Source organism: Somniosus microcephalus, unplaced genomic scaffold (assembly GCF_052327205.1).
Source record: "Somniosus microcephalus isolate GS21.2 unplaced genomic scaffold, FLI_Smic_1.0 unresolved_chr1, whole genome shotgun sequence".
Classification (NCBI taxonomy): domain Eukaryota; kingdom Metazoa; phylum Chordata; class Chondrichthyes; order Squaliformes; family Somniosidae; genus Somniosus; species Somniosus microcephalus.
Window position 1 is genome coordinate 164,344,403 of NW_028225179.1, and position 15,371 is coordinate 164,359,773.

Consider the following 15,371-nt stretch of genomic DNA (forward strand, 5'->3'; position numbering starts at 1 on the left):
ATTATAGACAGAGATCGATAGATTTTTGGATATTGAGGGAATCAAGGGATATGGGGATAGTGCAGGAAAGTGGAGTTGAGGTCGATGATCAGCCATGATCTTATTGAAAGATGGAGCAGGCTTGAGGGGCCGAATGGCCTACTCCTATTTCTCACTAAAGCCTTCACATCCTTCCTAAAGTGTGGTGCCCAGAATTGGACACAATACTCCAGTTGTATTCATACTCCTGGGTGTATTCATTACGGAGGACTTAACGTGGTCCCATCACATCGACGTCGTAACCAAGAAGGCATGCCAACGCCTGTTCTTCCTCAGGAGACTGAAGAAATTTGGAATGGCCCCCCAGATTCTCACCAACTTCTACCAGTGCACCATCGAGAGTATCCTGTCCGGCTGCATCACTACCTGGTATGGCAACTGCACCGCCACAGACCACAAGGCTCTACAGATGGTGGTGAAAGCTGCACAACATACTGTAGGAATTAAACTACCTGCTGTGCTGGATATCTACCCCGAGAGGTGCCGGGGGAAGGCCCCGAGAATCATCAACGATGCGAGCCACCCCAGCCACAACCTCTTCACCCGGCTCCTGTCCGGTAAGAGATACCGAAGCATACGGTCTTGTACCAGGTTTCGAAACAGCTTCTACCCCCAGGCCATAAGACTCATGAACGAATAATTTATTATTATTATTACTGCTGTTTTATTTATTATTACTGTATTTCTATTAGTATTTTTATCATTGCTATGCCATATTTATTCCAATGTTGGGAGGACTCGTAAAATATCAACATTTCATTGTGCAGTACACACGTCTGCTGCATATATGACAAATAAAATTGAATTGAATTGAATTGAGGCCGTTCCAGTGTTTTATAAAGATTCATCAGCCTCGATAATGAACTCAAGTCGCTGGAGTGGGTCTGTGAACCCAGAACCTTCTGACTGGGAGGCAGAAGTGCTACTCACTGAGCCACGGTTAACTCCTGAGCCAGTTAGATTGTTACTATAACTCAACAGTTTAATGGTCATTTTTACTGAGACCAGCTTTTTATTTCTAGATTTGTATTTTTTTAAAAATAAACCGAATTCAAATTCTGCCACTGCCATGGCCCGTGATGAACTCATCCTCTGTGGATTATTAGTCCAGGCCTCTTTACGACTAGAAACTACAATGCCAAACTTAGGTCTCGGTGTACTGCGGTATAAAATAAATTCGAGACAGAATTAAAAACAAACTGCATCCAGGTCAGAACTCAGAACTCTTTTGTGGTCGATATTAAGGATGTACTTACACTACCAGTTTAGATGGGGAGGTCAGGCTTACTTTTAATTCAGAATCCGACCCTGGGGTTGAAATCTCCAAGGCCCCGCACCACCTAGCACATGGCAACTGCCTCATCAGAAAACCGAGGTGGGCGGACTATGATTTTTGTGGACAATGGCAGCAACGAATGGAAATATCTCAGCCCATGCACCCATGAATTTCTGACAGGCCACCCAGCTGGCGATTCCCTGTGGGTGGCACCGGGGTCTGGGAAAATTCAGCTCCCAGTGTTCGGCCCATGTTTTATACATAAACTGGGTCTACCAGTCTGTCGGAAACACCCAGCCTCGGCTAAGTAAGGAAAGGTTTAATGGTGCTGGCATAATCCAGTTCGGACAAAGAGTTCACCCTGAAACACAAGAACAGGAGGAGGCCGTTTGGCCATTCGAGTCTGTTCCACCAGTCAATTAGATCATGGTTGATCTGTAGCTTAATGTCATTTACCTGCCTTTCCTCCATATCCCTTGTTACCCTTACCCAACACAATCAATTCGAGTCTTGAAATTTCAATCGACTGCCAGCCCCCACAACCTATTTGGGAGGGGGGCGGTGGAGAATTCCATATTTTCACTACCCCGAGGAAAAAGATGCTTCCTGACCTTACCCTTGCTACAGCTACTATGGGTCAGCTGTGGCTCAGTGGGTAGCACACTTGCCTCAGAGTCCAAAAGTTGAGAGTTCATAGTCCCACTCTAGCGACTTGAGCACATAAAGCTAGGCTGATACGCCAGAACACTGCACTGTTCGAGTGTGCCATCTTTCGGATGAGATGTTAAACCGAGGCCCCATCTGCAAAAGATCCCATGGCACCATTGAAGAAGAGTAGGGGAGTTATCCTCGGTGTCCTGGCCACTATTTATCCCTCAACCAACATAACAGTTGACCTGGTCGTTATCACATTGCTGTTAGTGGGACCTTGCTGTGCGCAAATTGGCTGCTGTGTGGATAGTGTGGATAAATGCGAGGTTATCCACTTTGGTGTCAAAAACAGGAAGGCAGATTATTATCTAAATGGCAATAGATTGGGAAAAGAGGAAGTGCAATGAGATCTGGGTGTCCTTGTGCACCAGTCGCTGAAGGTAAGCATGCAGGTGCAGCAGGCGCTTAAGAAGACAAATGGTATGTTGGCCTTCGTAGCGAGAGGGTTTGAGTACAGGAACAAGGATGTCTTGCTGCAGTTGTACAGGGCCTTGGCGAGACCACATCTTGAGTAGTGTGTGCAGTTTTGGTCGCCTTATCTGAGGATGTTCTTGCCATGGAAGGAGTGCAGCGAAGATTCACCAGACTGATACCTGGGATGGCAGGAATGACATATGAGGAGAGATTGGGTCGATTGGGCTTGTACTCGCTGGAGTTTAGAAGAATGAGAGGGGATCTCATTGAAACTTATAAAATTCTAAAAGGACTAGACAGACTAGATGCAGGAAGGATGTTCCCGATGGTCGGGGAGTCCAGAACGGGGGACCCCAGTCTAAGGATAAGGGGTAAGCCATTTAGGACAGAGATGAGGAGGAATTTCTTCTCCCAGAGAGTGGTGAACCTGTGGAATTCTCTACCACAAAAGGCAGTTGAGGCCAATACATTAAATATATTCAAGGAGGAGTTGGATATATTTCTTAAGGCTAAAGGGATCAAAGGATATGGAGAGAAAGCAGTGACAGGGTACTGAATTTGGATGATCAGCCATGACCGCATTGAATGGCGGAGCAGGCTCGAGGGGCCGAATGGCCTACTCCTATCTTCTATGTTTCTATGTGTTTCCTACAACAGTGACTCCACTTCCGAAGTATTTAATTGGCTGTAAAGTGCTATGAGACGTCCAGTGGTCATGAAAGGCGCTAAAGAAATGCAAGTCTTTCTTTTGAACACTCGGGAACGCCCTCATATTCTGGATTTCACTAGCATAGAAACATAGAAGATAGGAGCAGGAGTAGGCCATTCGAGCCTGCTCCACCATTCAATGAGATCATGGCTGATCATCTAAATTCAGTACCCTGTCCCTGCCTTTTCCCCATATCCCTTGATCCCTTTAGCCTCAAGAAATATATCTAACTCTTTCTTGAATATATTTAATGAACTGGCCTCCACCGCCCTCTGTGGTAGAGAATTCCACAGGTTCACCACTCTCTGGGTGAAGAAATTCCTCCTCATTTCAGTCCTAAATGGCTTACCCCTTATCCTTACACTATGACACCTGGTTCTGGACTCCCCGGCCATCAGAAACATCCTTCCTGCATCTAGTCTGTCCAGGCCTGACAGAATTTTATAGGTTTCGATGAGATCCCCTCTCAATCTTCTGAACTCGTGAGTACAAGCCCAATCGACACAATCTCTCCTCATAAGTCATTCCTGCCATCCCAGGTATCAGCCTGGTGAATCTTCGCTGCACTCCCTCCATGGCAAGAACATCCTTCCTCAGGTAAGGTGACCAAAACTGCACACAATACTCAAGGTGCGGTCTCACCAAGGCCCTGTACAACTGTAGCAAGACATCCTTGTTCCTGTACTCGAACCCTCTTGCTACGAAGGCGAACATACCATTTGCCTTCTTAACCGCCTGCTGCACCTGCATGCTTACCTTCAGCGACTGGTGCACAAGGACACCCAGGTCTCTTTGCACTTCCCCTTCTCCCAATCTATTGCCATTCAAATAATAATCTGCCTTCCTGTTTTTGCCACCAAAGTGGATAACCTCACATTTATCCACATTATACAGCATTTGCCATGTTTCTGCCCAATCACCCAACCTGTCCAAATCGTACTGGAGTTTCCCGACATCCTCCTCGCATCTTACCCTCCCGCCCAGCTTTGTGTCGTCTGCAAATTTGGAGATATTACATCCAATTCCCTCGTCCAGATCATTAATATATATTGTGAACAGCTGGGGTCCTAGGACCGATCCTTGCGGTACCCCACTAGTCACTGCCTGCCACTCGGAAAATGACCCGTTTATTCCGAGGAGCTCATCATACGGAGGCAGAGGGCACGGCTGAGGTACTGAATGAGTACTTAGCACCTGTCTTCACAAAAGAGGATGAAGTTAATGTCGCAGTAGAGGAGGGGTGAGTAGAGAAATTCGATAAAAATGGATAGAAAGGAGGTGCTAAATAGGTTGTCATCACTCAAAGTTAACAAGTCACCCGGTCCAGATGGGATGCATCCTAGGTTGCCGAGAGAAGCTAGGGTGGAGACAGCAGAAGCAGAGGAAGTAGTTCCTCTATCTACCCTATCGAATCCTTTTAATCATTTTAAATACCTCTATTAGGTCACCCCTCAACCTTCTAAACTCAAGCCAGGTTTATACAATCGGTCCTCATAATCTAACCAAGTCAACCTCAGTATCATTCTGGTGAACCTGCGCTGTATCTCCCCCCAAAGCCAACATATGTTTCATGATTAGGTTAGCATTTTTCCTTTCTTTCTTTCGAGGTGCTGAACATTGCCAGTATTTCAGCATCTGCAGTCATTTATTTTTGTTCTACCAGGCTGTTGATGTGCTGTAAGAAATGTACGCGGTGAAAGGTGCCGTGGGCTCAGTCAGCTGGATTGTGAGATTGCATTTAAGGCATTTTCTACTGGTTGCAACGGTATCGGCGTAGCATCCATTGATTGGATTATCAGATAACTCATCACTGATCAAAGACTGAAGCTGGCACCTACTGGTCCATAGGGTTGAACACCATGGCGGTGGTAGGGTCAGACAGAGCAATTTGAATATAGTTCATCCATTACATTGGAGGGCCTTTAGCTGGTTGCCATCAAGTCTGGAAGAATTCAGCCCAAGAAAGCACAGCTCATTCGATCGTGTCTCATCTCACCTTTAATTCGCATTGAAAATATAGAGTAAAACATGATTTAAATAGACATGTAAGGAGATCTACATCCAATACAAGTAAACTGGTACACAATTACAGAGACCATTAAGATCCAGAGTTTCGTATAGAATATGAACAACTGTGTAATTTTAATCCGGATTCGGGATTCCAGCATCTGGGAGTCGGTTCCTGCAGGTTGTGCAGTTAAACTAATTTTCTTGAGCCCAGTGAGAGACTTGTAGATTGAGAAACCCGCGTCAACATTTGTGTCAGAGCCCCAGAAAAAGGCCAGGAGCCACTCCTGGATATCCCAGAATCTGAAGGGGACTAAGGATCAAACACAACTTTAATCCCAAAAGACCCCTCTTCCCATTTAGTCATCAAGCCCACCCTGAGTTTGAGGAGACCGTGCACCCAGTCACCCATTATTGCACAAATTGTTATTGCACACACGGAGTTTGATAATGTTAATTGTCTAATAGTCACAATAAACCATAAAGCACCTTAAAGTAGCAGAACATTAAGAATATATAGGCCAGCTGTTTGGAGCCAGCGTGGCAGTGGAAATAATGGCACTGCCCTCAGTGCCCCTGGATTAAAGATGGGGGATGGGCGAGGGGAGGGGACAAAGAGAGAGGAAGAGGAAACGAGAACATCAAGTCAGCCTGATCGCTACTTGGTGACCATTATTGGAGAACAGTCATGGACGGATGTCCAGTGGGGAGAGGACCAGGCTCGGCGATACTCCCACAGTCGAATAGCTGTCTGGGTTAGGCGAGATACTGGCGGGCAGTCAGCATTTGAAGACAGCACGTTCAGGGGGGAAAAGGGGGAAGGAATTGGAAGGGGAGGGGTAACCACTGGCAGCTGTTCATTGACCTCTTGCTGGCAAGTGTGTATGTACACTAGACAGGATTGGCTGACCTGTAATGCGAATGCACACGCAAGAGTTTTACTTTTGCTACACGGAGAATGGCTGCATTGTGCCATTTCCTGACAGTAATTGGCAATCGGACATTGTGAAAGTCACAATCGATTTTATAAAAAGTGCAAAATACCACCATCTACTGACAATAGACACATTTAGCCAAACTGAAAAGCCATTCACCACATAATATAGAAGCACGGCGCGAGCCTAAAGCCACTCAAAAGATGAGAACGAGAAAAATCCAGCACCATCCCAACTCCTGACTGGACAGAGATGGAAGCATACTTGGTGTTCCTCGTCTCCGCCCTGCCTGCAATGCGTGGCAATTGACTGATGCATGAATGGGCTTCATGCTCGTAAATGAACAAGGTGCTAAATAAAAAAGGACGCAAGGAACAAAAATCTACACTTCAGTTCTTTACAATTTAAAAAACGAGAATGTATTCAGTTGAACCTGCTTTCAGAATCAGTCCTCTGTATTTGAATAGCCTGGGCTACAACTGCAAGGCAAAAATGACAGGATTCAACCCATTGCACTACCCCAATCCCTTAGTCACAAGATCAATCACATTACCCAATAAAATGATCTCAATTTTGCTCCCACGTCAAGAACTTACACCCATCCCATAATTACACTTGCACACAATGTTGCAATGCAGGCCCGTGGACCACAAGGGAGATGCACAACCTGTACAATCTTTGGAAAAATGGAAAGGCAACTCTTCCTTGAAGCCACTTTCTCCCCGGACACGAGTCATGAACAAATCCCCTAAAGTAAACACCCATCAAAAACCACAGAAATTGTAGCTTTATATATAAAAAAAAGGGGCAAATTGCATACAAAAAATACCTAGCACCACCCACCCACGTGGCAGCAACCCCAAAACACTGAATAATGTCTCTGCAGAATGACCCACAATGGTTTGGATGTGATCAACCATTTTGACATGGTCACTGTTTATACCCCACCTTTTACTGGCTATTCAGACTCTGCATTAAGTTTAAAAATACAACGAACTTTAAAAAGTGTCAACTGCAGTATACAAGAGTCTTGGGTTTTTTTTTGATTTGAAATGAAGCAGCGTTACATTCAGCCTTCACATTTTGCACAGTCTTGCTCCGGAGTTGAGGGAGGCTAGTTCCAGGCCAGTTGACCATTGCTGGCTCCAGTCCAAAGCGAGTTGTCCGCTGACAGCAGGGCACCTGGCAGTAAAGATCTGTTATGGCAGTGGCGACTTCAACTGTCCAGCCCGACGGTGTCCACAGCAGCGAATCTTCAAATCCAGGGCGTGCGAGGTAGGTCCCCCATCCCTGTGCCCTTTGTAGAGAGGCACTAAAGCTAAGTCAGGACCCGTACTGCACTCAGAGTAGCGACTCATGCCAGTTCAACAACTCACAAAGTTCCATGACAAATCTACATGGGCCACTTAGTGCAAATAATACAGGAAACTTTCGATTTACCGGCAACTAAATAACCGGAAATCTTGGTTAACCGGCAAAATTCAGGAGTAGGTTCAGGTAAGTTTTACTTCATATTGTACTTGCCTTCCTCCATCTGTTGCTGTGCAAGGGTGTGGCTGCAGCTGTTGCTAAGCTACAGAGACATTTGGAACTTGTGGCCATTGTTCTGAACCTGTTGCTAAGCAACAGGGTTTGTTGCTTTATACGGAGCTCTCAGCTCCGTATCTTTTACTATAGCTTTCGGTTATCCGGAATTTTTGATGAACCGGCACCACGTCGGTGCCGGATAAAAAAAAAAGTTTCCTGTAGCAAGATGGAGGGGAGGAGAAGGCAGGGAAAGGTTTGTGCGCTATTTCTTGCAAAACCACAAATGAGTTAGTTATATTGTGCTCAAGTACAATAGGAAATTAAAGAGGGAATCCTCCTTTCTCCTCCTCCCCCACCAAACTAGGTTTGAGGCTCCAACAGAAGGGGATTACTTTACATTCTCTGGTTATTCAGCTTCTGTCTTTTTGCTGAAACTGACTCTTGGCACATTGTACTCAGGATCCATGGCACGTCTAAAAAAAAAAAGGGGAAAAAAATGATGAATGTTTTAGAATTTGAAATACAGGAAACTCTCGATTTACCGGCGCCTAAATAACCGGAAATCTCTGTTAACCGGCAAAAATTCAGGAGTAGGTTCAGGTAAGTTTTACTTCATATTAGTGGCCATTCCTGGATCTGTGGCCGTGTAACCGGGGTTCCTGCACCTGTTGCTATGCAACAGGGATGCCTGGATCTGTGGCCGGGGTTCCTGCACCTGTTGCTATGCAACAGGGACGCCTGGATCTGTGGCCGGGGTTCCTGCACCTGTTGCTATGCAACAGGGACACCTGGATCTGTGGCCGGGGTTCCTGCACCTGTTGCTATGCAACAGGGACGCCTGGATCTGTGGCCGGGGTTCCTGCACCTGTTGCTATGCAACAGGGACGCCTGGATCGGTGGCTGTGTACGGAGCTCTCTATACCTCTCTGTAATCCGGACTTTTTGATGGACCGGCACCACGCCGGTCCCGGATAAAAAAAAAAAGTTTCCTGTAATGATATTCAGAACTGGTCCATCTACAGCTGGAGGAAAAGGAGGCAGGCAGATTTGTTTTTCAACTGCAGGCCCATCAAGCAGAACGGTCCCATTGAAGGGTCTCCACCCTAAAAGCTCAACCTGCCCCTTTCTCTTTCAGACGCAGATATACCTGCTGTGATTTACAGCTTTAATTTAAAATTACATAAAGGTTTCTGGGTGCATTGCTGGATGGTACAGGTGAGGAGACTGCTCAGCTCAATGTGTTTATTTTTAATTTGTTTTTTATGGGATGTGGGCATCGCTGGCAAGGCCAGCATTTATTGCCCATTCCTAATTGCCCTCGAGAAGGTGGTGGTGAGCCGCCTTCTTGAACCACTGCAGTCCGTGTGGTGAAGGTACTCCCACAGTGCTGTTAGGGAATTCCAGGATTTTGACCCAGCGACGATGAAGGATCGGCAATATATTTCCAAGTCGGGATGATGTGTGACTTGGAGGGGAACTTGGAGGTGGTGGTGTTCCAATGCGCCTGCTGCCCTTGTCCTTCTAGGTGGTAGAGGTCGCGGGTTTGGGAGGTGCTGCCGAAGAAGCCTTGGCGAGTTGCTGCAGTGCTTCTTGTAGATGGTACACACTGCAGCCACGGTACGCCGGTGGTGGAGGGAGTGGAATGTATAAGGTGGTGGATGGGGTGCCAATCAAGCGGGCTGCTTTGTCCTGGATGGTGTCCAGCGTCAAGCTTCTTGAGTGTTGTTGGAGCTGCACTCATCCAGGCTTTAAAAGGGCTAATCAGAGTGTGGCACACTCAAATTTCCACCTAATATGGACTTTTCAACTTTTGAAATGTCATGAAGGGATTCCAATCAGTAATGCACAAGAAAGCTCGTTGCAGTATGCTGGATAGGCGAGGGGCAAGAGCGAGTGTGGACACCTGGTGATTGACCCTAGCTCACCTTTAGCCTCCAACCTCAAAGCATCTGCTTCATGTTGACCTTGAGCAATGTACCGTCGCGCAGCTGCACCTGAAGGCTGGAGAGGACTCGATCTTTTTCTCGTCCATCTTCCAACAAATTCTGCTCCAGGGAGGGGAGAGAGAAAAAAGAGACATGATCCATTTTAGCGCCGTGTTACGCAAATCCTCTACATCCGAGCTGCAGCCTCAGTCACAGCAACAACCCGGGAGTTTCAAAAAGAAGGGAGGGGGACCCTCAAAATTGCACCGTCAGTTTGTTTACGGTAATGAGTTCTGCTTGTTGGAATAGTGAGCCCTGATAACATTGGTGCACGGTCTTGGAGCTACTGTGAAGCAAGATATCACGGTCATGAACAGGTTAGGCTCCCCCACTTCAATGGGTCATCTGGTTTGATAAACGCAATGACTCCCAACTACTTTCCTGCATTCTGCTCATGGGCCTAGCGAAATCTTGCCCCCAGCTTTCTGTCAAACCCGATTCAGTGCTTTAGTCTTTGTTTGAATCTCCCTCACCACAGCCAGAAAGGAAGATATGGCAGACCACCCCGTGCCAAGCTCCTGGGCCCAGAGACGTCCCAACACAATGGATGCGAAGCATTTATTGATTACCCAAGACAGGATAACAAGCGATTTATTCTTCACAAAATGAAGGGAAAGATTTTGAAAGCTTGGCTCACTCGCATTTTAACCCATTTCCCAAACCTCAGCACTGTCACTCAGCTCAATGGAGCACAGGAATTCACTAGGCGAATGTATGGAAATCAGATTAGTCAAGGGTACACAATAAAACCAAATTCTCTCTTCCATCCCCTCCTGACGGCACCGATTCCATGGACACCAGCTACCCTCTGGGACCCTAATCAAATCTCCATTATTGATGCGCCAGCCTCGACAGTTGTGTGTTGCCAGGCTATTCAGCAATGAAGGAAGCCTCAGACACAGACTTGTCCAGTGACTCCTACAGGAACGAACAACAACCAGGAAAAGGAAATCCTGGCTGATATTTTCCCGCCCCAAACCTAGACGAATTTAGGCAAACGTGCCATTCCCCACCTTTGCCCAGTTGACCTCCGCTGCCTCCTCATGGGAACTTCCCAAATTGTTTAACAATCCATTTACCCACTGAACGAGCAGATGCTGAACCCAATCTGTGTCAGGGAATAAGCACGGTTAAACTGGAATTTTTTGAGGACGTAACTGGTAGAATAGATAAGGGAGAACCAGTAGATGTGGTGTATCTGGACTTTCAGAAGGCTTTCAATAAAGGTCCCGCATAAGAGATTAGCGTGCAAAGTTAAAGCACATGGGATTGGGGGTAAGGTACTGACTTGGATGGAAAACTGGTTGGCAGACAGGAAGCAAAGAGTTGGAATAAACGGGTCTTTCTCCGAGTGGCAGGCAGTGACTAGTGGGGTACCACAGGAATCGGTGCTAGGACCCCAGTTATTCACAATACATATTAATGATCTAGACGAGGGAACTAGATGTAATATCTCCAAGTTTGCAGACGACACAAAGCTGGGTGGGCGTGTGTGCTGTGAGGAGGATGCCGAGAAACTCCAGTACGATTTGGACAGGTTGGGCAATTGAGCAGATGCATGGCAGATGCAGTATAATGTGGATAAATGCGAGGTTATCCACATTGGTGGCAAAAACAGGAAGGCAGATTATTATCTGAATGGCAATAGATTGGGAGAAGGGGAAATGCAACGAGACCTGGGTGTCCTTGTGCACCAGTCGCTGAAGGTAAGCATGAAGGTGCAGCAGGCGGTTAAAAAGGCAAATGGTATGCTGGCCTTCATAGCGAGAGGATTCGAGTACAGGAGCAAGGATGTCTTGCTGCAGTTGTACAGGGCCTTGGTGAGACCACATCTTGAGTATTGTGTGCAGTTTTGGTCGCCTTATCGGAGGAAGGATGTTCTTGCCATGGAGGGAGTGCAACGAAGATTCACCAGACTGATACCTGGGATGGCAGGAATGACGTATGGAGAGAGATTGGGTCGATTAGGCTTATATTCACTGGAGTTTAGAAGAATGAGAGGGGATCTCATTGAAACTTATAAAATTCTGACAGGCCTACACAGACTAGATGCAGGAAGGCTGTTCCCAATGGCAGGGGGAGTCCAGAACCAGGGGTCACAGTCTAAGGATAAGGGGTAAGCCATTTAGGACTGAGATGAGGAGGAATTTCTTCACCCAGAGAGTGGTGAACCTGTGGAATTCTCTACCACAGAAGACAGTTGAGGCCAATTCATTAAATATATTTCAAGAAGGAGTTAGATATATTTCTTAAGGCTAAAGAGAGCAAGGGATATGGGGAGAAAGCAGGGACAGGGTACTGAATTTGGATGATCAGCCATGATCTCATTAAATGGCGGAGCAGGCTCGAGGGGCCGAATGGCCTACTCCTGCTCCTATCTTCTATGTTTCTACACAATCCTTATTTTAGGAAGGTTTGCCTGGGGTAACGGTTACACCAAAAAAGGTCAAATTCGGATCCTTCGCCCTCAGATTTATCACATCTCACTGAATTTGAAATATAAAAATCGACAAGAGGTTTGTACCAGAATCATTCGATCCTTATCGTCCAAGAGAGCCTTCAGATGTGCCAGCTCAGTGAAGTGCTCCTGAGCTTCAGTGGATTCCTGCTTGGTCCTTTTACCCATCTCTTTGTCTCTGGCAGTGAGCTGCTGGTTGACTACGCGGACTTCCTGGGCTTGCATGGCAAGTGTTTCCGTGTGACGATCCGACATTTCCTGGTTGGGGTGGTAAAAGAGAAGATTAAAAAGAAATTTTTAAAAAATGACATTATCACCGCAATACAGAATATAGCTTGCTGGTTGGAGAGAGCAATGAGGCTGCAATGTATTTGACTGTATTCAGTTCGGCACAGCAAGTATCTCAGCCACAAGATGTCCCGTGGTTTGTGTCGAGATAACTAACCTCAGTTAAGGAGGCAGCAAGGGAACTACAACTGCGGACCGTGCCCCCTGGAGTCGGGAGAGGACAGCTGCCCACGATTCCCATCTCTGATCGCTACGCAGTGACTCCTGCTGCCCGTGGACATCAGGTGGAAGAGGCTGGGGTGCGAGGCAGCTGGATAACCGGTCAACGCACACATTCCAGGATCCAACATGAATAATGCATGTTCAGGCGACGTGCTAAAGGGTGACTAGTCCCTGTGGATCTTTGCTCCATCAGTCAACAGCTCGAAAGCAAAATAAACTCTTTGGTTATCATGGGATATGTGTTAACAAGGCTAGAATGCCTACAGATTACATTATAGACCAACTTCCTCCCAGTAGCTACATACACTGGCATTAGAACTTAAGAGCATAAGAAATAGGAGCAGGAGTCGGCCATTCGGCCCCCCGAGCCTGCTCCGCCATTCAATAAGATCATGGCTGATCTTCGACCTTAACTCCACTTTCCCGCCCGATCTCCATATCCCTCGATTCCCCTAGAGTCCAAAAATGTATCGATCCCAGTCTTGAATATACTCAATGACTGAGCATCCACAGCACTTTGGGGTAGAGAATTCCAAAGATTCACAACTCTGAGTGACTAAATGTCTCCTCATCTCAGTCCTAAATGGCCGACCCCTTATCCTGAGACTATGCCCCCTAGTTCTAGACACTCCAGCCAGGGGAAACAACCTCTCAGCATCTCCCCTGTCAATCCCCCTCAGAATCTTGTATGTTTCAATGAGATCACCTCTCATTCTTCTAAACTCCAGAGAGTATCGGCCCATTCTACACAATCTCTCCTCATAGGACAGCCCTCTCGTCCCAGAGATCAATCTAGTGCATTTATAGTGTAGAAGCACTTAATAAAACACCTCAAAACCAAAAAAAAGTGTTGATTACTTATGGAAATTAGTGTAAAGCACAGGGCAAACACCTAAAAGGAAAAGGAAAGACAATAAACTGAAGCTACAGGTAGACTATCCTTTATCCAAAAACCTCGGGACCAGCCGTGTTTCGGTTTTCGGAAAATTTCGGATTTCAGAAGGTATTTTATAAGACTGGGAAATTTGTCGGGGGTGGGGGTCGGCATCGGCAGGGGGGGGGGGTGGCGGTCGGGGTCGTGCGCACGACTTACGCTGAACGAAAAAACTTTCGGTTTTTAGAGGGTTTCGGTTTTCGGAAGTTCGGATAAAGGATAGCCTACCTGTATTGCAACAATGCATGGCTGCAGTGAGGAAAGCAAACAGATGTTGCGATGTATTAAAAGGTCGCCGTTGAGCCGAAATACTGAAGTAATCCAGCCACTGAATAAATCATTGCTGCGACCTCACTTGGAACACGGCGTAGGTCGAGAGGTGATACGATTGCGGTTTTTAGGATTCGAATGTCTCTGGATAATGTCGACCACGACGAGCTGTTTCACCTTCACCAGGACAGTAGAACCAGAGGACATGGCCAGCGCTCGAAGGAATAGAAATTCAAATCTAATCCGCAGAAACAAGGTTTCAGTGAGCGAGAGGTCAATCTATGGAACAGGCCTCAGAAAAATGGAAGTAATTGATTCGTTCAAATACAAATTAGATTTCGGAGTCACAGCACGAGACATGACATAATGGGCCAGTAATTCCTGTCCCAACGCGCGAGTACGGCCGGGGTACTCACGCGTCTGGCCGGAGGAAATGCTGGTTTTCAGCATGCACAGCGCATGCGGGGAAAACCGGCATTTCCTGCCCTCTGAACGAAGGGGTTCAGAGGCAGAATGCGCGCGACTGCACAGGCAGCGCGTGCGCAGTAAAATTCCTTTTTTCCCCCCCCCCCCAAAGTTGCGCGCGTGTAAAGGCCTCCGGTCTTTACGCGTGGAAAAACAAGACGCAAGTATTTCGTTTTTCAGGTAAGTGGGCTTTTAGTACAATGTAGAATTTTTTTTTCCACAGGTTTGTTATTTTTAAAGAATTTACAGGATGGCAAGTTTAGTTTTAGACCCTATTTTTTAAAAATTTATTTTTTTCAAAAAATTGATTAATTGTTTAAAACATTTTTTAAAACTTATTTATAGTTATTACAATCAGTGGAATGTTTTTTTAAATTTTATTTAAAGTTAAAGTAGTGTTTTGGCAGCCCATACTTTTCATGAGTTTGACAGCTCTTACTGTCAAACTCATGAATGAGTTTCCCCTCCCCTGATTGGCTGCACAGTGCTCACCTGATCCCAGCCGGCACATCGCACTAACTACGCCGCTGGATCAGGTAAGCACAGCGCGCCGACAGCTGAACCGGGCCTGTGACAGGAAATGCGAGCAGGCCCGGGCTTCAGATGTCAGCGCGCAGGGTGAGTGCAGATCGGGGGCGTGCACGCGGCAAGCCCCCGATCTAATTTCAGGGCCATTGCAATTGTAGCATGCTTGGGAGGAACAGGCGAGTTTGGACCCATGGTTACCAAAGCTCTCCACCACGGTCTTGTCATTTCGGGGTCTGATCGGAACAGGTTGCAAGGATTAGTCATCGAACCATGTGACTGCCGGGATGGTAGAAGGCAAATTAGAGGAACCTTGGTCTTTCTTCAACTAGCAATGACTCTGTTCCTATTCAGATCTCCTAACTCCACTTCGACACCACTACCCAAACCAGTGACCTGTAACACGGTCATGGTAAACTTGACTGAATCTCCACTTAACTGAATCTAAGAGTGACCAAATGTACCGAGGACAAGAGACTGCTTGGCTAAAACATTTGTAAAGTAAGTGATGTGTCGGTGCTTTTCCTTCAGAAGATAAGATCTTGAAAATTCTGTGAGAACCACGAGTCAACAACCCTGCAGATGTGAAAAACAATGACTCGCTCC

The 15,371-nt window shown here is 46.6% G+C and overlaps 1 protein-coding gene across 2 annotated transcripts in view; it reads right to left on the minus strand.

Moving 5' to 3' along the window:
- Positions 1-5,129: 5,129 nt before the first annotated feature.
- LOC147096461 (uncharacterized) overlaps positions 5,130-15,371 on the minus strand; it is a 61,904-nt gene continuing 51,662 nt past the window's right edge. For both annotated transcript variants that reach the window (XM_085975236.1, XM_085975235.1), the window contains exons 9-11: positions 12,128-12,319; positions 9,544-9,663; positions 5,130-8,091 (exon numbers count right to left, since the gene is read on the minus strand). In XM_085975236.1, the coding sequence (XP_085831362.1) occupies positions 9,559-9,663; positions 12,128-12,319 (297 nt within the window). In that variant the 3' untranslated portion in view covers positions 5,130-8,091; positions 9,544-9,558. The remainder of the gene's footprint in view (positions 8,092-9,543; positions 9,664-12,127; positions 12,320-15,371) is intronic.